Raw genomic sequence first — 25,108 nt, 5'->3', positions numbered from 1 at the left:
CCGTGCCAGGTGGGGCATGGGGGAGGAAGAGGAAGGTGAAGGCAAAGCAGCTGGGCTGGCCTCGGGGAGGAGCACACATTAGCGGGGATGGGGACATGGATGGGGTCACTGATGGACGGGGACGTGGATGGGGACACACGCGGGGATGGGGACTGCTTTCCATGGCTCCGAGCGTCCTGGAAGCCACAGGGATGGGGCCGTGCATCTCCAGGGTGGCCTCCACCCTTCCCACCCACGCGACCCCCAGGTGCCACCGTCACACTGCTCAGTGTCACCGCGGCCCCGTGCCCGGCGCAGGGTGGGCGCAGTGGGTGCCCTCAGCCCCGTGTGGGTGTCTGTCCTCTGTGACACCTCTCTGCGTGGGGCTGACGTTGCCACATCCCGCATCCATTCGTGATGGCCCCGTGGGAAAACTGAGTCAGGGCTGAGGGCAGAGGGTGTCACCCCAGCACTGAGCCACGCATCCCAACCTGTGTGATGCCATCGGGCCCCGTGTCCCCACGCACGCAGGTCCTGTGGGTACCCGTGGCGCAGGGCCAGCCCTGATGCAGGGCATGGCTCAGCCCTGTGTGCCAGCAGGAAGCAACCTATTTTACCAGCGTTATTTTTAGCCTGCAGAGCCCAGCTGCCCCGGAATGCAATGGGAGCAGCAGACAGGTGATAAGCACTGCTGAGAGCGAGCAGCAGGTGTGCCCTGGAAGGATGGCACCTGTGCCAGCAGGGCTGTGCCAGCCTCGTGGAAAAGGAGTTGGGAGGGCCTGGGAGCAGAGAGCACACAGAGAGCACACAGAGAGCACCGGGACTTTGCAGCCCACTGCAAACACTGCCTGCAGCCACGGACGCACAGCAGCTGCACACAGATGCAGGCCCTGCTCAGGCACACACGTGTGCACACACAGACACAAACACTCAGCGACCGTTTGCAGCACAATGCACCCTTCGAAGAAGCTGCTGCAGAGCGATGCGGATAGACAGGAAGGCAGGAAAGGGACGGTGGGTCGTCTGCCCCCAGGGCAGGAGGTGCAGCCCCACGTCCCCCCAGCGCTCCCCAGTCTTTATCTCTGGCCACAAAGCCATGGCACAGGCTGGCAGTGGTTAATAATTAAAGCGAAAGGCTTTGCAGGAAGAGAAACCCAACCTCACAGGGAGGCTCTGCCCAGGAGCGTGTGCAGCACAGGGCAGGGCAGTCCCTGCCTTCCTCCTCATGCTGCCAAGCTGAGGGTCCTGGAGCAACGACCTGAGCCTGGAGGCCCACAGCACTGCCCCAGCCCAGGGATCACCGCACCGCAGCTCCTCCCATCCCAAAGCACCAGAGCAGCACAAATGCAACGTTCCCAAACCGGGCGCTGCAGGTCCCGGCCCCAGGAGCGCAGGGTGGGGAGCTCAGACCGCTCCCAAAGGCACCGGCCCCATCCAGCCTCATAACATTCCCCTTTCAACACAAACTTTGAACCCGCTGCGGCGCGGGGATTTGCTGCAGACACGTTATTGATCGTGGCCAGCGAAGCGAAGGCTGTTTGCAAAGAAGCCAGGTGTTGGCACGGGGATCTGAGCAGCACGGCTGGGGACCTTGAGCCCTTAATGCTACTGTACAGCCCACGCCCTACAGCTGGGTGGGCTCCCCAACACAGCCAGCAAGATCAGCACCCACAGCGCCAGCCGCACACATCCCCTCAGCACCCGGCCTGCAAACGTCAGCAGGAAAGACCCAAAGTCACAGCTGTGAGCTCCGGCATCCAGGTGAGAAACCACAGCACGGCCACAGCCAGCCCTAGGGAGGAAGGGCTGCAAAGGAGCAAAGGCACTGCTGAACACGGGAGGTACCACCACCGGATCACCAAAGCACCAAAAATAGATGTAGGACAGTTTGAGGGTCCCCCTGAGACCCCATCCATACAGCCGGCTGGATGTGCACTTTCCAGCCTCCAAAAGGGGATAAAACAAATGCAGATACGGTGCCCACGGACCCGGCAGGCTGAGCCACGGGGAGGCCGAGGGCAGCGCTTAATGGGTTTGTGGTAAGGCAATTAGAGCAGGTCAGGCAGGTCGCCGCCCCACATCCCTCCGTGCCCAGCGCTGAGCCGCACGGCGCTGCCTGCCCTCCCCACCCAGGGAAGAACCTCCAACACACAGGGCTGAGAAAAGCCAGCAAAAAGCGTTTTTATTGCAATCATAAAACTTGATACCTTTAGGCAGTGGAGAAGGAAGTGAACGGCGGCGATTGCTCTTACCACGGCACCGGGCAGGGCTGGGGCAGCGGCGGGGGAAGCGATGCATGGCGTGAGAGCAGCCAAGCGGTGATGACCAGCATCAGGGGCAGGAGAACGGGCAGCTGCGCTCAGCCCAGGGGCAGCCAGGCTCTGATGTTTCCTTCCCATGGAGGGCAGAGGGGACGGGGGTGTCTTCTTGCAAGCTCACCCCCCCCCTCCAGCTCCACCACCTCCCTTGTAGCACCTCCCATTTGTCTGCTGTTTTCTTTTTCGTTTTAAAAGCAAAGAAAGCTCAATGCAAGAGACTGAATTTCCTGAGGGTGGGTGAGGCTCTGATGGCCCAACCGCCCCCACAAACCCAAAAGTGAGACGGCAGAGGGAGGAGGTGGGGGGACGGGGACTGAGCACCCCCATCCCAGAGCAGCCCCGTGATGCCGCGCTTCCCCCGGAGCGCAGGGAGACGAACGCTGCTCCCCCAGCACCCCGATCCCAGGTAACCACACACATCCTAACACTGCACTGTTCACATCCATTCAGCCTCGACAGCCTCACTCTGCTATGGCTTTTGCAGCAGCAGCAATGTCTGGTTTTAGAACACCGTAGAGATCTGCACCAAAACAAGTAACTAACTAACAGGTTTCCTTTTGTTCAAATGACTCCTATCTAAGGTGAGCCCGTCTGCGTGCCACTGACAGAATGCAGTCTACACCTGGAACAAAAATAAGATTAAGAACTTGACCCAAAAAGAGTTGAGGTTTACGGCGTATAGTTTAAAAAGACATAAAAACACGATACAAGGAGGAAGAGTCAGACGCAAAGCTTAGTGACCAAAGGCATTCAATCAAGGTGTAAGGTTATACAATGAGTGTAGTGGACTATCAGGAAAAGCTCCGTACAAAGTCATGTGCACTCTTCTTGAAGCTGAGATTCTGGATTCCTCCATGTGCCAAACCTGTTTGGGGAGAGGAGAGGTGCTGTGACACGGCCACCCACTGCGGCCCCACAGGGACACGGCCACAAAGGGACGGTCCCACTGCCAACTGCATGGTGTGCTCGAGGCAGAAGGCAAACTCTGCTGATGTGGGGAGGAGGCACCATCCTGCCCACTGCAGAACCCATACAGTAAGAGCAGCGTGGAGGACTGAGGCACATCCAGGCAGTGTTGTGCTGTCTCTGCGGCATGGATGCGCTGCAAGCTCCACTTCTATCCCACAGTGATCCCCAAATCCCCAAGCCTCCAAAACCAGCCCACAGCCAGAGACCCGCTCTCCATGCCACTGACACCTCCATCCCACCTCCCCGAGGCAGACTACGGGAGCTGGAGCCTCCCCCACACCCCAGCAGCCCCCCTGCAGCCCCCCCTCCCTACCCGAGGACGGGGCGTTGGGGTGGGTCATTCCAATTTCATGAGCTCCACGTCGAAGATTAGAGTGGCGTTTGGTGGGATGATCCCTGGGTGGCCAGTGGAGCCATAGGCATAATCTGGGGAGATGGTCATCTTCGCCCTCTGACCGACGCTCATCTGGGAGGAGGAATGAAGATGAGGATGTCAGATGCACGCAAACACCGGGTGAGTGACAGCAGGAGAAACACAGAGCTGTCCTCACTCCTTTCCCATTGCTGGGATGGAGCTGAGACCAACGCTGGGCACAAGCAGAAGGGACCGACCAGAGATAGGAAGGACATCAGCAGGGAGAGGCAGGCAGCAGAGGCTGGAAAAGGAGCGGGGATGCTGCAGAGGGAGCAGAGCTGGCGATGCCCTTCATGCAACCATTTCCTAGGTCCGCCAGGCTGCTCCCTGCAGACAGCAGCATCCCCGTGCTGCAGCGTGGGCGCCGGCTCCTAGCAGCACACAGCCCACTGCAGTCACAAACCCTCCCCACCCCCCTCCCCTCGGGCCCACAGCCATCTCCAGCAGGAGCAGGGGGCCTGAGCTCCCCACGGCGCTCGCTCAGAGGTGACTCAGTAGAGAAATGTCAGTGCTGAGTCACCGACGTGCCGTAGGTGTTCCTCGGCCCGGCCCTGCTCCGTTCCTGCCATCTGGCAGGTGGCAATGCAGAAGGTGATATTCACACCCACGCCTCCCATGACGGAGGGGGTGGAAATCTGAAGGGCTGCACGCAGTGATTTCTGCCCAGTTCCCCGCAGATCCCTGCGAGGGAGAGGGATGTGAGGCACCTGAGCAACTCCTTCCTCCCAGCCGCGGATCACCTCCTGTTTGCCCATCACGAACTTGAAGGGTTTGTTCCTGTCGCGGGAGGAATCGAACTTCTTCCCATCCTCCAGCATACCTGGGGACAGAAAGGGGAGGGAGGAGTGAGGCTCGTGTCACGGGAACAGGTTGTCACCCAGCAGGTGTGACGGTCACTGCGGGAAGCTCACATGGCCTTGAGTCAGTGGGATTCCCCAGCTGCCCTGGGGAAACACCTGTACAGTGGGGGGCTTCCCCATCGGCATCTGCTGAAGAGAGCAGGGCAGGAGCAGCCCTCGGGTGGGCAGCGTCGCTCCTCCCAGCTGCAGGAATCGCCACATCCCTGCTCTGTGCTGTATGCATGCAGAGAAGCCCTCCTGCAGGCTAGGACAGAGGACAGCCAGCAGATAGGGGACACCTCTCCTGTTCCAGAACACCAGCATTCTGCACGGCAGCACACGAGCCAGGGCTGGTTCCTGTCCTCGAGCACACAAAACGCAGCCTGGACTGCTGGCCTTCAGCCTGCCCGTGCCCAGCCATGAGCCAAACAGTGCCCAGGAGCAACAGTGCCAAGTGGGGGCCACACCTGCCCAGAGCAGCCCCTGTCCCACAGCACACACCACGTAGCGCAGGCTCAGCAGCACCGATACCCACAGGGCTAAATATAACCCTCCAGCACGAGCGAGGAGGAATTTCCTCCCTTCTCCACGGTCCCTCCCTTGCTCCCTGCGTGACCTTCTTGGGGAATCTCACTGCTGGAGCTGCCTTATAGGAGCAGCGACGTCGCTGGGAGCACAGCCCTGCTGGGAGCCATGCTGTACCTGGGGATCTCTGCCTATGCAATGCACAGAGCCCTACAAGAGGCATGGGCAGCAGAGTGGCCGTGGTTAATGAGCAGCACCGGAGGGTTTGTAATTTCAGAGCAACTGCTGCCAACGGTTCTCTCTTCTCCACTTCCCCAAAAAGCCCAAGAACTTGTTTTTCTGGTTGGAAAACTCTCTGGTCTTGAAAAACAAACTCGTTGCCCTGTCCAGCAGCGCACGGGCAGTGGTGGTTTTCCCTTAGCAGGGTGCAGTGTCACTGCCCGGGGGCAAGGGAAAACGCAGAGCATGGGATGCACAGCCAGGCTCGTGCTGCGGTGAGCAAGGTGCACGGACAGCAGCAGGCGTGGTGAGATGATGAATGGAGGGTGTGGGAAATGCACAGGGACTCCACGAGAACAACAAGTACCGAGGGCACCGAGCAGAGCCCATGCAGTCACCATCACCCCACGGGCTCAGCGTCACACCGTGGAACGCTCAGATCACACCACGAAGCATAGCAGTGCTGCCAGCAGTAGCACAGGGCACCCAGGCTTGCTTGCTCACAGAACAGGGCCACTGTCCCATTTCTTCTGGGGAGCAGAACGAAGCTTTTAATCTCACAGAAAGCAAAAAGTCTCCCCTGCAGGGCCCCCAGCGCCGAGCATCAGCACCAGCTCAGCCAGTCACCCTGCAGCCCTAGACTTTGGAACAGCAAATCTGGGGTTTTCTCATTTCCTCCTTCCAGGATAAACCTCTTGGTGCTGAGCCTGCTCCCAGCCCTGCCTGGCACCGGGACAACAGCAGCAGGGATGCGGGCAAGGGAAGGCCAGTGGGTGCAGGCAGCACCACGAGCTGCCCCCAAGCTGGGCTGCAACGAGCCAGGGCAGCGCAGCAGAAGTCTGCCCCAGCAAGGGCAGAGGTTGTGACCACAGTTTCTGCAATTTCACTTCGATGAACACAAACCGTGGCGGGCTGCTGCTACCACACTGCATGGGGAAACGGGGGGCCACCCCCCCCCCCCCCCCCAAATCCCTTCCACACTCCGGCACACGGAGCTTGCCCCGCTGCCCCGCACACAGCCATGGGATGCCGTGCCACTCAGCCATGCCAACAGCGAAACAAAGAGCTCTGAGGGCTTTCGAGATGGCATCTTCATCTCTGCAACTTCCTCTGCCAGAGAGGCTCCCAGGAGACTTCTCCAGCCTTGGACAAGTAGGAGCAACCATTTCCTCCTCCCTACCATCCCCAAGCGAGGAGATAACAAGATCTTAAATCTATTAGTAAGGCAAAGCATCCTCTGGCTAGAGGCAGAGCCCCAGATGCTGCAAACAGCCGGAGGCCAGGAGCAGCCGCCAGCCCAGGGCACATCCCAGCTTGTCTGAGCTCCGTGCAGGGCATCGTGGAGCTGGGAGACCCTGCAGCACAGCCACCCCACTGCCAGCAGCTCCTGGCACTCAGAAATACAGACACCAGGGTGGCTTGGAAAAACCAAAGTGAGGGGAGTGGAGGGCCTTGCCAGGGCAGGACGCTGTCATTCCAGTGCAGCACGATACAGGAGATGAGGGGCTCCAGAAAGCATCCCCAGCTCCATTTGGGGCTGGCAGCAGGGCAATGCCAGGTCTCTGCCACACTTGGCAGGCAGTGGATGGGAGATGCCGGCTGCAATGCACGACTTGGCTGCAATCCCCTTGTAGGGCAGGGACAGCGGAAAGCGGACACACAGAGGCAGTCCTGCAGCCAATCTCTCTCCCTCCACCCTCAGATGCCAGCCCTCGAGATGCAGGGACAGAGCAGGCAGATCCCTCTGCTGCAGCTAGAGGAAGGGATGGGAGTGGAAATCCTTCCCACTGGGGGTTCTGCTGAGCACTCACCGGCCCCACAGGACAGGACTGCATGCACAGCATGGGGTTGGGTGCTAGGGGAGCTGGCACTGAGCTCTCACCCAACTGCTCAGCAGTTGCACAGCCGGTAGGAGAGGAAACATCTTGCAACCGCAGGCTGCTGTCATACGAGTGTGGCAGCATCTATAGAGCAATGCTAGGTGCTGCACAGACAGCAGGAAGGGCCTGTGCTGTGCCAAACCATAGCTGAGGCTGTGCTCAGCTGCACAGCGATGTGCAGGAGCTGTGGGAAGAGTCCTGCCTGTCACTGTGCTTCTCCTGCCAAAGGAAGCCAGAGTTCTCCAGCATCTCTCCTTGCACTCCGTCACGTCAGACCTGCTCCAGTCCTGGTGCTCCCCAGCATGGCCACTGGTCACCCAAGGAGGAACACTGCACGGCCAGCTGGTTCTCCACAGCCCACCCACCCACTGCTCCCACCACTGGGAAGGATGTGGTCTCAGTCCCGGCTGTGCTGCAGGGTGAACAAGAACAAATCCCTGCTCCAGGCTGGCTATACAGCCCCAGGAGCCTGACGCACGCAGCATCAGGGCTGCTACCCACAATCAATGCACTTCAGCGCTCTGAAGCCATCCTCCCATCGCTCTGAGCAGTCCTGAATACATGAGAGGACTTTACCCTTGATTTAGTTTCCTTAAGAGCCTTTTCCATCAGCCCTCACATCAAAGCCTTTTCCCAACGCCCCGCTGCGCCAGCTCTCCAGCAGCGCTCCTCCATCCCCCTGCGGGCTCAGCTCCCGCCGGGAGCACCGACACACCCAAAGCACTGCTGAGGATTTTCTCCCTGCCTGACCTGGGAGCAAAGGAAAAGGCTGCCCCAAATCCCCCCTACGTGTCTCTGTCACCACTGGGAAAATCCCAGCGCGAGTGACCCATGTCTCCCAAGCAGCAGCCTGGAGGATGCTGCGCTCTCCACCTTCTTCCCCAAGCACTGCCCTCTTGTGCTCCCACACCAGGGCTGTCTGCCCATCCATCTGTCTGTCTGTCCACCCCTTGCAGGGCTGGCATGACATGGCTGCTCTCACTGGTGCTGGGCAGCGCTGCAGTGGGGCAGAGGAGCTGCACAGGGGTAGGATGTGTGGGCTGTGGGGCGAGGAGACATCAGTCCAGCACCTGCTCTATGCCTGTTCTAATTAAACGAGCAGCCGTGGAGCACCTAGGGAGGAAAGAATCCTCTGGGCAAGAGAAACAAAATGGATTTTGATCAAGTGACTGCAAATCTATAGCTCGCTGAGAGCTGAGCTGCTGTGTGCCCATTAGAGCTCAGGGCTAGATTTCTCCAGCACTGGGTTTCTGCACAGAGCAAACCACAGCCAGGGGGGCTGGATGGCACACGGGGTTCACGATGGAGCCCCTGAGCACAGCACTGAATGCACCACGCTGTTACCGCTGTCACTGCACTGCGTTCAATGAACACGCCTCAGGGCTGGGGGAAATTAATGGCTTCTTGTGTTTTTTGCTGGAGCAAAACTCCCCTCTCTGCTCACAGCGAAAGCAGGGGATCAGGGCCTGGGGGCATTAGGTGTGAACTGGGGGCTTTGACTTCGGCTGCCAGCCAACACAGCAGATCAGGGAGCTGTCTGCTATGGAGTGTGGGGGGGGTGGGGGCTAAAGGCCAAAAGGAGACAATAACAACAACAAACAATACCAAAATAAATCAGAGAACCACTCCCAAGCCCAGCTTGTCGCTCTCTGCTGCCAGGAAGGGTCCGGCAGGAGGCAGGTCCCTGCACTGCCCTTCACCCTCCCACCCCCAAAAGCAAAGCGGGGGGCAGGAAATCAGCCCCAGCGACCCCCCCGGCAGCTGCAATGGGGCAAGGAGCGGCCGGGCCTCTTGGCTGGGGTGGGAGCAGGGCTGGAGCCGGGAGCCGCAGGGCTGGCAGCAGCAGGGCTGGCCCACCGAGAGCCACTTGACTGCCTGCCAGCGTCCCTTTGTTCTTCCCCCGGCAGAGGAAACGGGGCTGCCGGCAGAGGAGGTGGCCGGGAGAGAGTGAGCCGCTTCCTCTCCTCCGGAGCAGGGAATTAAAAGGGATGGGGAAGGGAAGGGAAGGGAGGGGGGAGGAGAAGCAGATGGGCTGGAGGGAGAGCTCAGACAGCGCTGCGGGAAGCGGGGCTTTGGGGGCTCCTGAGCAGGCTGGCACCTCAGCCTGTGCTGCTGGGAGAGCAGCAGCCGGCCGGTGCTGCGGGGACGGGCGGGTCAGCTGCGGCGAACACAGGGAGCCGGAGGGGCGGCTGTGCGGCTCCGTGAGCCCCTCACGGGGCATTTATCGGGCTCACGGACAACGCGAGTAACGTCACCCACCTGGCTGCGTGCGGAGCCGGGCGGCTCGCGGCACGGCGGAGGCGGAGGAGGGCTGCAGGGTGGGGAACCCCGCGGCTCCGCACCGCCAGCAGCAGCAGCAGCCGGGGCGGCCTCCGAGCGGGGGCACGGCCGTGGGGCGCGGGGATGGGCCGCCCTCTCCCCACAGGGGCTCTCTCAGCCCGGCTCCCCCCGCTGCCGTGCCCTGAGGGTCGGACACGGGGGGGAGGGGGGGGTTGAGCCCAAGGGCCAACCCTCGGGACCCCCACCCCGACCCGGGCAGGCGCTGGCCCCACACCGACCCCCGGTTGCGCCTCGGGGGCGGCCAAGGCCCGGCCCTCCTCCCCCCGTCCCGCGGTCCCGCAGGCCGCACAGCGCCGTTGGGGCAGATCCCGCCCCGCCTCCCGGTACCGGCCCGGCCCGGCCCGGCCCCGCCCCGCACGGCCCCGCACTCACCCGTGTAATGCACCACGCACGTCTGGCCGCGTTTGGGGAACGTCCGCCCTGCGGGGAGACACGGACCGTCAGCGGAGCGGCACCGAGAGCGGCACCGGACAGAGAGAAGGGGAGGGTGGGGGGATAAAGAGAGAGGGAGCGCGGGGCGCGGCTCACCGTCGCCGGGGGCGATGGTCTCCACGTGCACGCCCATGTCGCCGGTGCCGCCGCCGGTGCCGGTCCGTGCGCGCCCGCAGCGCCCGCAGCCCGAGGGAGGGAAGGAGGAGGGGCCACGTGTGCGCAGCCTCCGCCGCCATCGAGCCCGCCCGCCCGCCGCTGCCCGCCCCGCGCCCCGCCCCGCCCCGCGCCGCCATCTTGCCCGCTCCCCCACCCCCCACCCCCCACACACGCACTTCCCGCCCCGCCGCCATCTTGGCACCGCGCGGTTGCCGTGGAAACCGCCGGGCCGTGAGGCGCCACGCGCGGTGCCCGCCCGTTGAGGCCGAAGGCCGCGCTTCGCCGTCCCGCAGCGCGGAGATGCGGCCCTGAGGGACGCGGGCAGTGCGCGCCGTGCTGTGTCTCGGAGCTCCTTTCCAGGCTCCGTCCCGCTGCGGGCCCACGGTTGACACCTCGTGAGCACCCGCGAGGCAGTAGAGGAGCCCCAGGGACGGCACGAGGCGAATAAAACCTCGGGTTTTCGGCATTAAAATGGGACGCGAGGAGTGGATAATGGGATGAAGCAAATCTTAATTGCTTCTGCTCCTTGCCTGTATCCTTTATACCGGAGCGCCGTGCTGTGGGGTGCTGTTTTCCTGCTTTAAGCCATATCGTTATTTCTTGCGTTAATCTGCAGTGCTCTGTGTGGTCTGTGAGGCTCCTCAGACGCCCCTTCCATAGGGGAAGTGCACGAGGCCTCAGGTTGAGGTGGGAGGAAATGAAGGGTGAGGACACGGGGCCTGCAGGCACCATGGAATCATAGGGCAGCCCGGGCTGGAAGGGGCCCATAAGGATCACTGTGTGCAACTCCTGGCATCGCTGGGTCCCAACCGCCCCTCAGACCCGGCTGTGGGCAAAATGGGGTACACCCAAGAAACATCCTTCAGAAAGCAGAATAGGGAATTGAAAGGGAGGGGGAAAGGAAGCTTTTGTGCTTCTGAGAGATCCTTAGGGATCCAGACTTCTGCAGCTGTCCTGCAGGTGCCCCAGTGTACCTCCAGCGCTCTCTCCCATCCATCTCTCCCATCCATTGTGATGTTGCACTGCAAGGCGCAAGGTTTGCATTAATTCAGCACACAACCGGGGAGCGATTTGCTCAGATCCTGCCAGTGTGCACCAGGCTGGAGAGCTGCAAGGTCAACCAGCGGTCATGCACGGCTCCAGCCCTAAAAATAACCAGCTCCGGCGAGGCCGAGCGCAGCGGTGCTGCCGGCAGCAATGGTCAGTCCCTCCTCTCCCTCGCTCGCTGTTGCCAAGAGAGATGTGGGGGTGCTGAGATCCTGCTGGGGGAGATGGAGCTGTGGGGTGGGGTTAGGGAGCAGATGAGCTGCTCTCAGTATTCTGCCCTAACCTTCCATCCTGGCACAAGCGGGGATAAATGAGAGCCCACAGCTGCCTCCCACCCTGTGCTGCAAGAGCTTTATGCCCCAGGCTTGAACATCATTCATGTTCCAAGAAATTCTAACCCTTCCCCCAGGAAAGGGCACTCTAAGCACAGAGAGACATGCTATCCAGGTAGCATTTTCCCTAAAAATATGGGTTTCTCTGAAAAGTAACCCCTGTGTTCTTTGTGCACACGTGTTGGAGCATTGCTGTGAATCCAGAGGGGCACTGCTCTGCTGCACAGCAGAAAGGAGCATGGTTCCTTTACCCAGAGCTGCTGGGACCTGCAGGAAGGCAGCAGTGCAGCACACAGCTCCCAGCGTAGGACATGGAAACAGGAAACAACAGCTTTGCCGATCTTCCCCTGTCAGGCACATCCTGACAATGCAGCAAATCCATGTCCGTCCTGGAGAACTCACCTTCTTCACCCCTGGAGCTGTTCTGGGCACACTGCTGACTTACAGCCACCCGTTGGCCTGGGTCCTTCTCCACAGAGCTCCTTTCCAGCAGCTCTGCCCTCAACCTGTTCTGATGTGTATGGTTATTCCTCTCCAGCTGCTAGACCCTACACTTGCTCTTGTTGAACCTCATCAGGCTCCTCTCTGCCCAGCTCTCAGCCTACCCAGCTCCCGCTGAATGGCAGCACAGCCTCCTGCTGAGTCAAATACTCTTCCCAGCTTTGCATCATCCTTCCTTCTTCTGTTAAGCCCCGCTTTCGTGGTTCATGTTCTTCAATCTTAAAATTTACAAGCTGCACCAGGCTTCAGGTAGCTGTGACGGCGGCAGCCCAAGCAGAGAGAAACTGCAATAGCCAGCATCCAGGGCATCCCTATGGACCAGCAAGGAAAGCACAAGGAACATTTCAGTGTGCAACAAAAGGACCGATGGCAAAACCTGTATTTTACTTGGCCGTGGTTGGCTTTAGCAAACACTGTACCAAGCCCCAAGCATCTGGCAAGCACCCAGCAGCAACCTCCAGGCAGGGGCCCAGCTCCTTCCTGCACACACAGGGAGCAGTGCCGCTGTGCCCTGCTTCGCCTGCCCTGCCCACGGCCGGAGCCAGGTCCCTGCACCGCAGAGCACCATCCCCATCCTGCAGCATTAACCTTGCACCACTGCCGTGGAGCACTTTGGAGTACTGTTTGCACAGCAGTTCCATTTCTAAAATTACAAAAGCATTTCTCTCGGTTTGGTGGCAGCTTTTGTTCCCTCGGCGCTCGCAGCAGGTAGAGCAGCACTCGGCACATCTCTGCCCATTCCACTGGAAAGTCAGCAACAGCAGCACAAGGCAGAGCCACGCTGTGACAGAGTGTTCTGAGTCACACGCTGCACACCCCCACAGTCCCGCTGAGCGCTGTGTGGGTGCAGGGCTGAGTGTGCACGTGGAGAACGCAGTCCCATGAGGATGCAGCATCCTGGGATGCTGACCCTACCCTGCCGCAGACCGCTGTCCTCTGCAGCATTGCTCCGTCCTATGCAGTTCAGCACCTTTACAGCCACCTGGAAGCATGGCTGTGTCCTTTGGTGGCACATGGGGTGTTCCTCGCCCCAAGCACTGATCAGAGCAGGATGAGGTTTGACAAGGGAAGGTGCAAGGAGTTTGGAAGCCAGGGTGCATGCAGTAGTGCAGGATGACAGCTTGTGGGCTTTCTGCAGCCGCATGGAGAAATGCAGTACTCTGCAAACATCACGACCAGGTCCAGTGCTTCATCCCTAACCCCAGGCTGCTGTCACATTGAGATCTTCAGGGTATGGAGCAGGAGGTATTTAACCAAGCTCCAAACCACCCCACCAACTGTATGCAGAGCCAAATGTGGGCATGGAGGGCAGCTGGAGCCACCAGGGAGCAGGATGAGGTGGGGGTTCTGCTGTGTGTAGCTGCCCCTCACCCCCAAGGGTTGCAGGAAGAACAGGAGCCCCACTCTGGCTTCTTACCTGGGGCTGTGGAACCCCTGTCCCCAGCTTTGCCCTTTCCTTAATGGGTGCAAGGTGTGGTGCTGCCCACGTCCAGGACACTGCCGCAGAGCAGGAGGTGTGGGATGCATTTTCCTTTCTCTATTAAGCAAGATCTATAATTATAAACCTCTTTCAGTTTGTGAGATGTCCCATGGCAGTGCAGACCCCACGCAGTGTGTTTTAGCCCAGCCACAAGTAATTTACCATTCTGAGCCCCCTTCCACAGCCCTTTCCCAGCCCGCAGAGCCCAGCAGTCTCCATGGCACAGCCACAAATTGCTCCTCCATTAGGAGCTGTGGGAGCCCGGCCGCTGCGTGGGAGCAGTTCCCAAGGCAGCAATGCTTCCACCACACAGCTCCCAGCAAGCAAAGGCAGAAAGCAGCTGGAGGAGGCACACGGTGATGGGCTGGCACTGAGGGGGCACGCGTGGTCTCATCGCTCCGCTCCATAATAAGGGGCCTTTAGATCGGTCTCCATCACTGCATGTCAGAGCAGTGCACCCTCCCAGGGCACCTGGGAGCATTCAACCTGTGCTGCCCCACACCCACACCTGTAAGCAGCATCCCAGCACCATCCAAAGTGCGTCATCTCCTGCTCAGCCTCCCCTCGGCCAGTGGGGGTTAATGAAGAAATCCTGAATCTCACAGACTGAGTCAGAACGCGGTTCATAAGCCGCAGCACAACTGAGTCAGCGGCATCTCTTTTCACTGTGATTTTACTGACATCTCCAATCACAAATACCGCTCACGCTGGACCACAGCCAGTGCAGTGGGAGCCAAATCCCTGTCTCCCACCGGCGTATCTAAGCACGCATCTCTATAAAAAAGCAAAATATATCTCTCTGCACCCAAGAGGAAAGGGGAAGCTCAGAAGGAAACATAAAACCTTGGCTTTCCATTTTTTTCTGGGTCATTTTGTACCCGCTCAGCATGCCGTGCTGCATTTGGGCAGACACGAGGCACCTTTTGAAACGGCACTCAGCCCTCCGGCTCTTTGGCACTCATGTACTCTCCAGGTGCAAATAGCTGCATTTTACCTGTGCATGCGCTAGAAAGCCAACGGATGACCAACAGCCACTTCCCGAAGCAGCTGTGTCTATTGCTCCATGGCTGTTTCAGAGCACAATTCTCTCCAGTGCAGGAAAAGCTTTATTTGTGCTCTGCTCACCTCCTCCTCAAGCCCTTGTTTTTTTGCATTGCTCAGTGCCTTGTGCAAGCCAGCATTCCCCGTGAGGTCTAGACAGGATGTCCCGATGGCTGCTGCAGCACGGGGAGCGCGCATCCTGCTCTGTGTGAGCTCAGCCTGGTGCCAGGGGGACGGCTTTCAGCCAACGGCACTGATCTCCCTGGCTGCTAAAGCAGGCTGGCAATGAGCTTTCTAAGAACACCGCACAAGATCTAACCAAAGCAGCACGTCAAGGAGCAAGAGGATGATGCCTCTTCTGTCTCCGTGCTGTTCTTTTGCTAACGGTTGCTTAGAAATAGGTAGGAAGAGAACACAGCAGTGCTGTGTCTATCCCCATTATTCTGTTTCATGACTACTCTGAGCCTTTTGCTAAGAGAAGCCAAAGCTCTGCAGCCTAAGAAACAATGTCACGTTGGAAATTATCACAAAGGAAAGTTCCTTTCCTGAGAACCTCATTTCCCAGTGCAGCAACACGAGGCCTTATCTCTGAAGGCAGCCCAAGGCCCAGGAATGCATGCTTCAAGCAGCTCCAGTGCAAGGCACTTCCTGCAGGGCACTATGACCAACAGAGGAAGGCAGCCCCACTGAAATAAAATCCAAAGCCTGCAGATGGGAATTCTTTGGCAGAGAAGCTGATGGCAGCAGTTGGATGTGTTCCACTGGCAAGTGTTCTGCAGGCCCCCCTCCAGCTGCTCTCACCACCCAGCACAGCTGCTCCTCTGGGGGGTATGGAGCTGCTGCGGCCATCGCCACGCTACGTAGGACAGGAGAAGGGCTGCTGCCTCTGTGAGCTGGCCAGAAGTTAATGTCATGAAGAATAATGAAATGTACCTGAATAAATAAGAACGTATGGAATCTATTGAGGTTGGAAAAGGCCTCTCAGATCCCCAGGTCCAACCCCAGCCCACCTCTCTGGGCCCACTGTCCCTCAGTGCCACATCTGTACAGTTCTGGAGCTCACCTGAATGGTGCTATGTGTTTGAGATACGAGCACCAGTATGAACGCCCAGGCTGGTAGGAAAAGTAACCTTGTTGTGCCACAAAATCTCCCCTTTGAAATCGCCCATCTCCAGCCGTAAGCATTCTGGCTCACCAACAGAAAGGAGACCGTTTGCGGGAGGGATGGGATAGCACCATCTCGCTTTCCAAACTCAGCAATAGGACACAATTGCTACCCACTGCTGCCCCAGGCTCCAATGCAAGTATCACAGCCTCCCCCGTGGTGGTGGGCTTTGAGGAAAGCCCTGTAGATCAGCTTTTATGTGACTGCAGCACCAATCCCCCAAGCCAGTTCTCCACGGTAACTACATCCAAGAAGCATCAGCTCAAGGTCCTTGTTCTTGATAACAAAGGATGGAAAGCAGTGCTGCTTTCAAAGGAAAGCACTCCCAACTGAACATCCGAAGTCACCCCAGGAGCACCTGATGTCCTTTTAATCACAGCTCCAAACGAATGCAGCGGGGATCTGCAGACCCACCCAATGGTTATCATTGCATGAAGGTTGTGTCCTCCTCCTGCAGGGATTTAGTGGCATCCAGCATTGGGGAGCCAAGATTCAATTACTGATTAGAAACAAAGGCAACAAGAATATATATGATGTATATATAGATATACAGACGCCCTTTTCAAGCTGTGGGTGTGCCTGCTGGGACTTCTTGCTCCCTATCTCCCGTCACTGCTTTCATTTCCCATAGCAGCTGAGCTGCCTGAGCTCTGTGCTGACACAAGGCAAGCAAGCAGCGACCGGAGCTGTGAATGGTTCACCCAAACCAGCAGTGGGAAGCACAGCAATACCTAGAAATTGCAGTACCCGCACCTGGAAATGGGTGTGCCTACACCTAGATATGGGTACGCCTACACCACGGCACTGAAGCACTCCCGGAGCAGAAGCACTGGAAGAGCAGAACCTCCGGGTCTGGCAGGAAATGTGGAGCAGGAAACATCTAACAGCAAACACAGCGTTACAGAGAGCAGGCTCAGATCCCAGGAAGTGCAAAGCGGCTTTGGAGAGGAAATGCAATCAGAAGGCACTTTTGTGGGACTTGGCAATGCAGACACGTGAAAAGGAAGAGGAGGAAACAACAAATTACGTAGGATGGGGAAGAACAAAAAAAGGAGGAAGTCCTACAGATACCAGCCGGAGGAAGGGAAAGTCGCTCAAACACAGCATTCTGTGAAAAGCTAAGTTACAGAGAAAGACATCAGAGCACAGTCATAAAGATGAGCTGCATCTCCCATGGAAATTGAAAAGAAGCAAATTTCCACGTGAAACACAGAGCTCTGCCTCAACGTGGAGATGTGGAAGTCTGCAAAGACGCAGAAAGAAGTCCTTTGTGGGGAGAGGAATGAGAAAAAAGATCCCAGAGCGAAACAGTCCTTGGAGCAACGCGGAGCCCCGGGCAGAGGGGGAACGCAGCTCCTGCTCCGGCCTCGGCTGCACTGCCACCATCCGGCCCCCAGGGAAAAGGCTCCACTGGGCCGGGAGCCCTCTGGCGAGGCGCACGTTGGATATTCGGAACAGTCTCTTGTCTGAATTCCCTCGCGCTGGGTCCCTTGGGTGACTCAGCGGTCACGATGGAGCACGTCCAGTGCTGCCGGTTGGGGAAGCTCACGTTCACCTGCCAGAAAACAGCTTATAGAACAACCCCAAGGCTTTTAATTGCATTTAGCTGAAGGCATCTCCACGCTGGGAAGGCTGCTAGCTGGGAAACCCAAAGCTGTAAGAGTAGATGGCAGCACACACATCATCCAAAACAAGAACAGATGGTAGCCACCGTTAGAAAGGGTCAGATGCTGTTTTCCTGTTTTCCGGGCCTTTAATGGTTGTTTTCACAATAATTTACAAATATGCTGTTACGCACGCTATATGTCCACTTAGTAATGAAAAATCTATGTTAATTCAACTTGCTATAGAAAAGCCCTTGCTGAGCTCTGCTCCAGTTCTGCATTAGTACACCCAGCCAAGCGAGTTCCTCGTGCTGAACCTGCCCAACCTGCCAGTCCTCCCCAGCTGCATGCACCCAGAGCTCACTCTGCTCACAGCAAGGCGAGGACCTGAAGCTGAAGCACAAGATGTGCTCCCGGCACGGCAACCACACAGCTCCCAGCTGATGGAGGCAGGGGACAAGCAGGACTGCACCACAGCTGCAACCCAACCTTTTCCAAAGGACAATGCAAATACAAATTCTAAAGTTCTGCTCCAAAGCACAGGGCTGGGATAGAAAGCGTGTTGCAGATCAGTGAGAAGTGCCGTGGCACAACACTAGATGGCAACTTGCACACGCGATGCTGTACCAGCACTACCAGACCCTTGTTCATGAGCAGTGAATTCACCCACAGCATTCTGTCCCAAAGGAAAGAAATGGAGACCTGAGTCCTAAACAGTGGACAGGCCAAAACTGGAGCATTCCAGGTGTTCCCTTATGTGGTCCTCAGCAAAGGAAATAAATCAAAGGGTACTACAGCCTCAAATTTTTCACCTGAACAGTTTTCAACACTCAATAACTCATCTTAAAATAAAATCTGCTTTCCAGTAAGGTACTGTTTGCCTTGTAGTTTCAGTCATTTCAAGCTGATTCAGCTTTGTGCCTTCCTTAGAACAAAAAAAAAATCAGCAGGAAGTTGGGTTTCTCAAAGAAATGCAATACAGCAAATTAAAACTGCAGTCAGTCAGTCTGGACTGCAGGAGAAAGTGCTGGCAGAGCAGGTGGGAATTGTAACAAACACCGTAAGTGTTCTGCTGAAGGAAGGAACATCAGGACTTTCCCTCCAGAACAGCCCAGTGCTGCTAACCTTTGCACCTGCACACACACAGATCAGTTTTCCCCACACTGAGCAACAACTGTTTCACAAAGATTTTCCTCACAGTGCTTTTACAGTAGCATTAACCATTATCCTGACAGCAACCATCACCCAATCTTGTATCTTTACATTTAATGTGCAAAAAAAAAAAGAGTTGCAGCAGTCCCTGGAGTGGGAAGAGCAACAGACTGCAAAGAGCATCTGATTGGCACAGAGGGAAACAGCTCCCTGGGAACTCCCTTCCCCCTTACCTTCTTCCCCTCTAAAAAGCACAGAAACACATTCCACAAAGGTAACTGAACTCTCCTGGGAGAATCTGTGGCTCAATAGGCTGCATCTCCTTTGAAAACAGGTTCGTTTCCTTTATTTATTTTAAAGTCCACTGATCATCACCAAAAAAAAAAAAAAAAAAAAACAACCCATAGGAAATGCAACTAAAGAGAAAAGAGTCCAACCAAGACCTAAGAACCCAGAGCTACAAGTAGATGTGAGCCTGTGTTTGCACAATGCAGGTGCACGCATGGCTGAGACGATGCATGCGCGCTGCGAGCAGGCGTGTAGCAATATGGGTTCCTTTATGTTAACCGCTGAACAATGACAGCATTGAGCAGGTTGGCTTCCTTCAGGGTCTGGTTCTCATCAGTCAGCTCTTTATTTGGGAAGGTGGTCATGAGGACGAAACTGGTTGCTGCCATTGCTGGCCGGGCATCTACTATGAAGAGCCGGATGTCACGGATCCTGTCCAAAGGGATCAAACACACAAAGGTTATTCTGTTATTGAACAACAAAAGCTTAAATTCACCCTTCCCAGAGTGTGCAACCCTGCACTCACTGTACTTGTTTTTCAGGTAACAATGTCAGCTGCAGCCAGACAATCCTATGATTAAAGATGCTTCTCCATAGGCAAAATAAAGTTTAGCGAAATAAGCTACTTTCCAGGTTAAAGAATTTCACCTAAACGTTCTTTGACATTGCTCAACTTCTGTGGTGTAAGCGACTATTTGAACCTGAAGGGTTCTGGGCCCTTCAAGATGAACAGATTAATAAATTGCTCAACACCAACTGCTGTAAGCAACTGCTCTCATCACACAGCGTAACCCAGATGATCTCAGCTTCCAAGGGCAGTCACAGCAGTGACACCAGCTCTATCTCCTGCACCTGATCCCAAAGGATTGTTTTTGTAACTTTTTGGAACACGCTCTATCTTTTACAGGAACTGGAGGAACAAGGATGGACAAACAGGCACTCTCTCCAAGATTAGGGAAGCGAGAAGAACAGAACTCTAATGAAGCAGAAGGGCACGTAAGCCAGCTTTGTTTGTCTGAGGGAACCAAATTGTTTAAGAGCACCCCTCGGTGCTACATTCAGTAGACAGGGAATAACCCAGCTGAAAAGTCTGAATTGAGAGAATAACTGCACCAATTCCTAAATACCTATTAAAAAACCCTTTGCAACTATCATGTGTTAAAGAACCAAGGTGCAGTATCACCAGATACTATCCACCGCTATTTGGAAAGAAACCCTGTTATCCAACAGGAAACATCTGCCTTAAAACCCCACAGTTTTAATGCTATTCATCTGTACAGAAGGATCCCCAGGGCTTCCTTTAGTAGGCTAGCCAGGATTTCACCACCTGCTCCATCTGAGCACAATGTGCAGTGTCATTCAGGCCTTCCCAGTTAGTAACCCATGTTTCCTGTTGTCCTTGTACCTGTGATTGTGATTAAATTTCTGGACCAGTCGCCCACCATCAGCAAGCCGGATCTGGATGTTGGTGACGGGCTCCGACTCATCGATAGCGATGGCAGAACTGGCTTTGGCTTCATTCTCTGCCTGCTGGGCTGGGGAGCTGGTGCTCAACACCTGAGGGGCGGTGCTGAGAACAGAAGATACAAAAAAGCTGTTAAAAACCAAACTACTCCCCTGACAGCAGTGTGCCAGGAGTCAGACTGCGAGCTTATCACCTACTGGGCCCAGCTAAGGAGGTTTCCAATCAATAGATGCCAATGCAAGTTGGGAATGGAAATTTAGGAATCAGCTAGCAAGGTGGCAAAGCAGTGGGCACTCATCTGTAGCTTCACCCATACCATCACCTCAAAGAGCACCACACCTTGATTCTTCATAACCCCACAGAAACAGCAGTAATACAATCAGGAGATACTGCTTCTATGTGACACATCACAGTGGTTCCAAACTGGAGATTTGCCCCTTGCCACTAAGGCAAGGAGCCCACGGTACACATCAATGAGCCTCATTTCCTCTCCTATAGCAACACCTCACATATCACAGGCACTGAGTACCTTCTCTTCAGAAAGATGAATCAATAAGCTCATCCCACAAACCTCTTAATTGACTCTCAATCACACACACAGCAAAGCAGCGCTTCTGCTTTCTCACCTGCCCAGCTTCTGTCCTTCTCCAGTAAAAGCTTTGAAGACACTTTTAGGTTTCACATACTCCTCATCACGGTGATCCTCCATATCCAGGTTCACTTGCCCGCCTCGTGCTAACCTGCGCAGCTCTGCTGGGACTTCCCTGCAAAGAGAGTGTCTGAAGGAATCTGCCTGAAGAAGTAAGAAGAGTGCAAAGAAAGTGGCAGCTACAGGATCTGGTGCAGCCAAAAGCCTTTGGAATTTCATGCACTCTCTAACAAACAAGGAAGGTGTGCACCTCCCCACTGACAGGCACAAGCTCAAGGTTACTCTTCCCTGGCCCTCGCCTGAAATGACATGATGCATTGCAAACCCTCAGCCCCAATACAAAAGTCTGTCTGTTCACTTTGAAACATCAAGATCCTATAAAAACCAAGGCAACTGCCCATTAGTCTAAAGTAAATCTTCAAGTCTGCCTTCCCAAAGTTTTCATATTGAGAATTTAGCCCTCAGGTAAAGCGTATCATAGACTCATGATCCTGGATACCACAAACACCTGCGTTTCAGAAAATAGCTTTTCTTTCACTCCCCTCTTGCTACATACCCTCGGCGGATATCATCAAGAAATTGGGCATTGGATGGATCCTGGTAGCTTCTCAGTTCTCCACTGTCCAGACTGAATCCAGTCTTCCAGAGCTTCAGTACAACATGCACCTGCAGGAGACCCCAGACAACAATCAGTCTCACTAAAACACCTCAGCAAGAGCAACCAGATGCAAAATGAAAAGTTGCTGACTGGCAGAGGAGTTTCAAGCAGCAGAAAACATCCCAACAATGTTCCACTGGGTTGATACAGTCAGTGGTGAGAAAAAAAACAAGCACTGGTATGTAATGATCATTCATCCATTCCTAGATGATAACAACGCAGACCCCTTTCTGATAAATGCTGTTGAAAAGCCAAGGGTTAGACAAGGAGCCTAAACTAAGCTCCCATCAAGGCCTAGATGGATATTCGCTCACAAATCAAAAGGGGTCCTTGCACTGATGCTGTTAGTTCTGCATCTCTTCAACAGTTAAAGCCTTATCACCCAGAGCTCTTTGCACTTTTTTACGATCAGTATATTCATACTACAGAGGCTGAGAAAAGATTCCTGTGCTTCTACAGAATACTCAGGTAATTAATGTTCATTGGAAAAACTACTGCATAAGACCCAGGCATGTACTTTTCTTTTTCCTCCAATCACAAATCCCACAAGAAGCAGAATTTATCATATTTCCACCCTCCTGAATTTCTATCAAGCTTTGTAATTGCCTGACTCACAAGCTTTTACTTGTAGCAGAGAAATCCCCCAGGTGACCACTATAGAACAACAGAAAGAAACTCACATCCTGAACAGAGTTGTGTCTCCTCTCTCCTGCCACATAGGCAGACTCTTCCTCTGGAGTAGCTCCAAGGCGATATCCTCCCCCTGCAAAAGGCTGCAGAAGAGGCAGGCAAAGAGATTACAGCATGACACATAGCCAGGACAGCATGATTCCCATTCCCCAACATCATTCTGAGGGAAAGCAGAGGACTTCAAACATCAGCAACATTTGCTGCCCCTCAGGCACATTGACCAGCTTGGACAAGTTAATAAATATGGCACAAAGCAGCTTTTCTTGCCACCGTGACACGTAAAATAGAGCTGCACTAATAGAGGAGTCCAGACTCAGATGTTCCTTTAAGATAGTTTTGGTACCCCACAGGACCAAAAAGCTGTCCCAGTGGGAGCCACATACAGATAACTCCAACAGAGAAGGAGAGAAAAGAAGGAAGAACTCATCACTCCTCACTTTAGGCTTGCTACTCTCGCCACTGCTTTTGGCTGTCCGATCAACTGCCACTGCACCGTGCTCCTTTGCTCCTTTGAACAGATCCTCCACCAGCTCATTGGGACTCTTCTTCCTTGGAGGACCAACAATCTGTTGTCCACTTCTCTCTGAGCCACCAGCATAAAACCTAGAAAGAAAACACACCACTTCTGTGTAGGACCAGACCACAGGAGATGCATGTGACAGGATCCAGCACAGTTATACCAGGATCTAGCAACAGGTTGTTACTTACTGAGGAAATAACTAGCATTTTGAGGAAAGGCAAACATAATTCTGCACTAAAAGATCACCACACACAACAGAACTAAGTGGGAAGCAATGAATGCACTGTCAGTGAAGTGCAATGAAGCACTTGTGGAAGACTGAGCTTATTAGCTTCCAGCTGGCTTGTAACACATCCAGAGCAAGCTCACAGCTGACTGCAGAGGACCAGGTGGCCTACCTACACTGAGCAACCTTAAGTTGCATCAGTTCCATTCAATTTACCTTGCTTGTAAACCTGAAGAGTATTTAACTGCTTACAGTTGACCTAAGATCTTTCAGTACGGGAATTGCATATCTACTTAAATCTGTTTTAAAAAAAGAAATATATATATCTCTGTACACAAGCAGCAAGCTACCACAGAACGGCAGGGATAAAACACAGGTTTTAAGTCTAACTGAAAACTCACCGCTGTCCCTCTTCTTCTTCATCATCATCCTCCTGTGCATGGACAAGGTCTCTAAATGATGTTACTCGATGGTCACTGCAAAAGTTGATCACAGTACATCAGCCTCACGACACACTTCAACCACACGAGCAAAAGCTCCTGAGCACAGCACGTTAGGTTGACTCTGTTCTACTTTTAGGGTCTGACTCATTGCTCCAGAAAATCACAGGTCAGCAGTGGTGTAACTGAGCAGTGAATAATGTTCTTGAACCTCTGTGCCAATCACATCAACACAAAACAACTCACTGCAGGCCCAGCAGAAGAGTTAATTCCTCAGTCATCTTCCCTGCTCACGTACTGAATTTTGTTGCCTCTTTAAAGGATTAGTGATTCCCAAATACCAGCTTCTCTTCCGGACCCCAGTAAAGTTAAGCCTCCAAGAACACTCTTGTTTACCTATGATTCAAACTGAAATCCAATTCCATTGCAATATGAAATTTATTTCAAAGTCTGAAACAAGAGCACTTCACCTTTGCAGTACAGTCAGTAACTCCTCTTCAAAACTGGATAACGTTTCCTTACTGCACAGGGACCTGGTAAGGCCCAATTAACTTTCCTTGTAAAATGCTTATCAAGCAAGGTGCAACAGAAAAATCAGAGAACGCTTTTCCTACGGGGATACAGCCTGCTTAAACAAGTGTCACTGACCATGCGATTGCCTTCTAACCTCAGAACACAAATCCAGTTTTTCCTGAGCAATGAAGCAAGTCATTCCATTGATCATTGGACCAGTTGTGCAATAAGGCCCATGCTTGAGATATGGAAGTGTTGTTGTTTTCACAGCTCCTAAAGAGCCGCACGAGGTGAAGTAGTTCTAAAAGCTCAACTATTTATTCTGAAAACTATCAAACACCAATGCTTTAAATAAAATACAGTGGGTTTTTTTTAATGTAATTTGCTTTCACGGTGAGATTTACAACCCCTTGCTAAACAAACCAGCCTGAACTGAAGCTCCCTCCTCACCTGGCTGCAGTGCCTCTGGATACAGAGCTGGGTGTCGGCTGGGGGAGAGTCAGAATGTCCTCATCACCCCCATCCTCGTAGAAACTGGCAAGGGCAATCTGAAATGGAAAACCCAGCAGTGTTTCAGGATGAGAGCAAACATTCCAGAGCAACAGATCAAACACACACATACACTAATAACATAACTGGAGGTTTTGTCACGCTGGAATTCTTGAGACACACTGACTGCAGCCATTTTATGGGCTTTTCCCCTTTGGATCTCCTGGCAAAGACAGGACGCTGCCAGCTGTGCTGTTTGGGTTTGCTGTGTGAGGACATTACCACTGTATGCGTTTCCTTCCCGACCCGAGGCCCTCATTTCTAAGGGGTTACGCTACAGGAACAGCCCCCAGAGCTCTGGGGGTCACCGCGAACCTCAACGAAACCCTCCCTCTATTAATGAGTTGGCTATGCTCGAGTCAACGAGATAAGCGGATCCAAATCGAGGTCCGGACCCGTGAAAACAGCAGAACCGGCCCCGGTGAGCCGCTGAGGGCCGAGGGGGCGGCGGGCCGAGGCCTGAGCCCCGCACCGCCCGGCCTCAGCCGCGGCCTCAGCCGCAGCCCCGCCCACAGCCGGGCCGGAACGGCGCTACCTGGAGGTCCCAACCGGCGGACTCGAGGAAGAACCGCGCTCGCTCCTCCTCAGCACCCGTCACGGCAACGAACTCCCTCAGCGCCTCCTCCCGGTCCGCCATCTTGCCGCTGTGCAGCGCGCAAAACGCTCCGGGTCAGCCCGCCCGCCCCGCCCCGCCGCGGTGCGCACCGGAAACCGCT

The 25,108-nt window shown here is 55.0% G+C and overlaps 2 protein-coding genes across 4 annotated transcripts; both read right to left on the bottom strand.

Moving 5' to 3' along the window:
* Window positions 1-2,136: 2,136 nt before the first annotated feature.
* FKBP1A (FK506 binding protein 1A) lies at window positions 2,137-10,114 on the bottom strand. 2 transcript variants are annotated; one of them, NM_204330.2, is made up of 5 exons: window positions 10,013-10,114; window positions 9,857-9,904; window positions 4,389-4,501; window positions 3,580-3,732; window positions 2,137-3,162 (listed from the first exon to the last, which is right to left on the bottom strand). In NM_204330.2, exons 1-4 carry the CDS (start codon window positions 10,047-10,049, stop codon window positions 3,604-3,606), a joined length of 327 nt encoding a protein of 108 aa, NP_989661.1. In that variant the 5' UTR covers window positions 10,050-10,114; the 3' UTR covers window positions 2,137-3,162; window positions 3,580-3,603. The 2 variants fall into 2 exon arrangements, with proteins under 2 accessions (NP_989661.1, XP_040506565.2); XM_040650631.2 differs by having other exon boundaries at window positions 9,404-10,064.
* Window positions 10,115-17,371: 7,257 nt separating this feature from the next.
* On the bottom strand, window positions 17,372-25,059 carry NSFL1C (NSFL1 cofactor). Of its 2 annotated transcripts, none has more exons than NM_001030859.2 (9): window positions 24,928-25,059; window positions 24,294-24,391; window positions 23,292-23,366; window positions 22,582-22,747; window positions 22,135-22,227; window positions 21,353-21,462; window positions 20,774-20,911; window positions 20,088-20,252; window positions 17,372-19,114 (listed from the first exon to the last, which is right to left on the bottom strand). In NM_001030859.2, the coding sequence occupies exons 1-9, from the start codon at window positions 25,027-25,029 to the stop codon at window positions 18,952-18,954; spliced, it is 1,110 nt and encodes a 369-aa protein (NP_001026030.1). In that variant the 5' UTR covers window positions 25,030-25,059; the 3' UTR covers window positions 17,372-18,951. The 2 variants fall into 2 exon arrangements, with proteins under 2 accessions (NP_001026030.1, XP_015151879.2); XM_015296393.4 differs by having other exon boundaries at window positions 24,466-25,047.
* Between the last annotated feature and the right edge of the window lie 49 nt (window positions 25,060-25,108).

Source organism: Gallus gallus, chromosome 20, assembly GCF_016699485.2.
Source record: "Gallus gallus isolate bGalGal1 chromosome 20, bGalGal1.mat.broiler.GRCg7b, whole genome shotgun sequence".
NCBI classification, from domain to species: Eukaryota; Metazoa; Chordata; class Aves; order Galliformes; family Phasianidae; genus Gallus; species Gallus gallus.
Note: the sequence above shows the minus strand (reverse complement) of the source record. Positions and strands in the feature narration are given on the sequence as shown.

Bases quoted from the DNA above. Each gene is read 5' to 3' on its own strand.
- FKBP1A (XM_040650631.2), bottom strand. From the start codon at position 10,049: ATGGGCGTGCACGTGGAGACCATCGCCCCCGGCGACGGTGAGCCGCGC. The intron at 4,502-9,403 runs GTGGGTGACGTT...TTCTGTCCCCAG, and splicing joins CCGGCTCCGCACGCAGCCAG to GTATGCTGGAGGATGGGAAG. The intron at 3,733-4,388 runs GTGCCTCACATC...TCCTCCTCCCAG, and splicing joins GGGAGGAAGGAGTTGCTCAG to ATGAGCGTCGGTCAGAGGGC.
- NSFL1C (XM_015296393.4), bottom strand. From the start codon at position 24,651: ATGAGGGCCTCGGGTCGGGAAGGAAACGCATACAGTGGTAATGTCCTC. The intron at 23,367-24,293 runs GTGAGGAGGGAG...CAACTTTTGCAG, and splicing joins TCCAGAGGCACTGCAGCCAG to TGACCATCGAGTAACATCAT. The intron at 19,115-20,087 runs GTACAAGGACAA...CCCTTTGGACAG, and splicing joins AAATTTAATCACAATCACAG to GATCCGTGACATCCGGCTCT.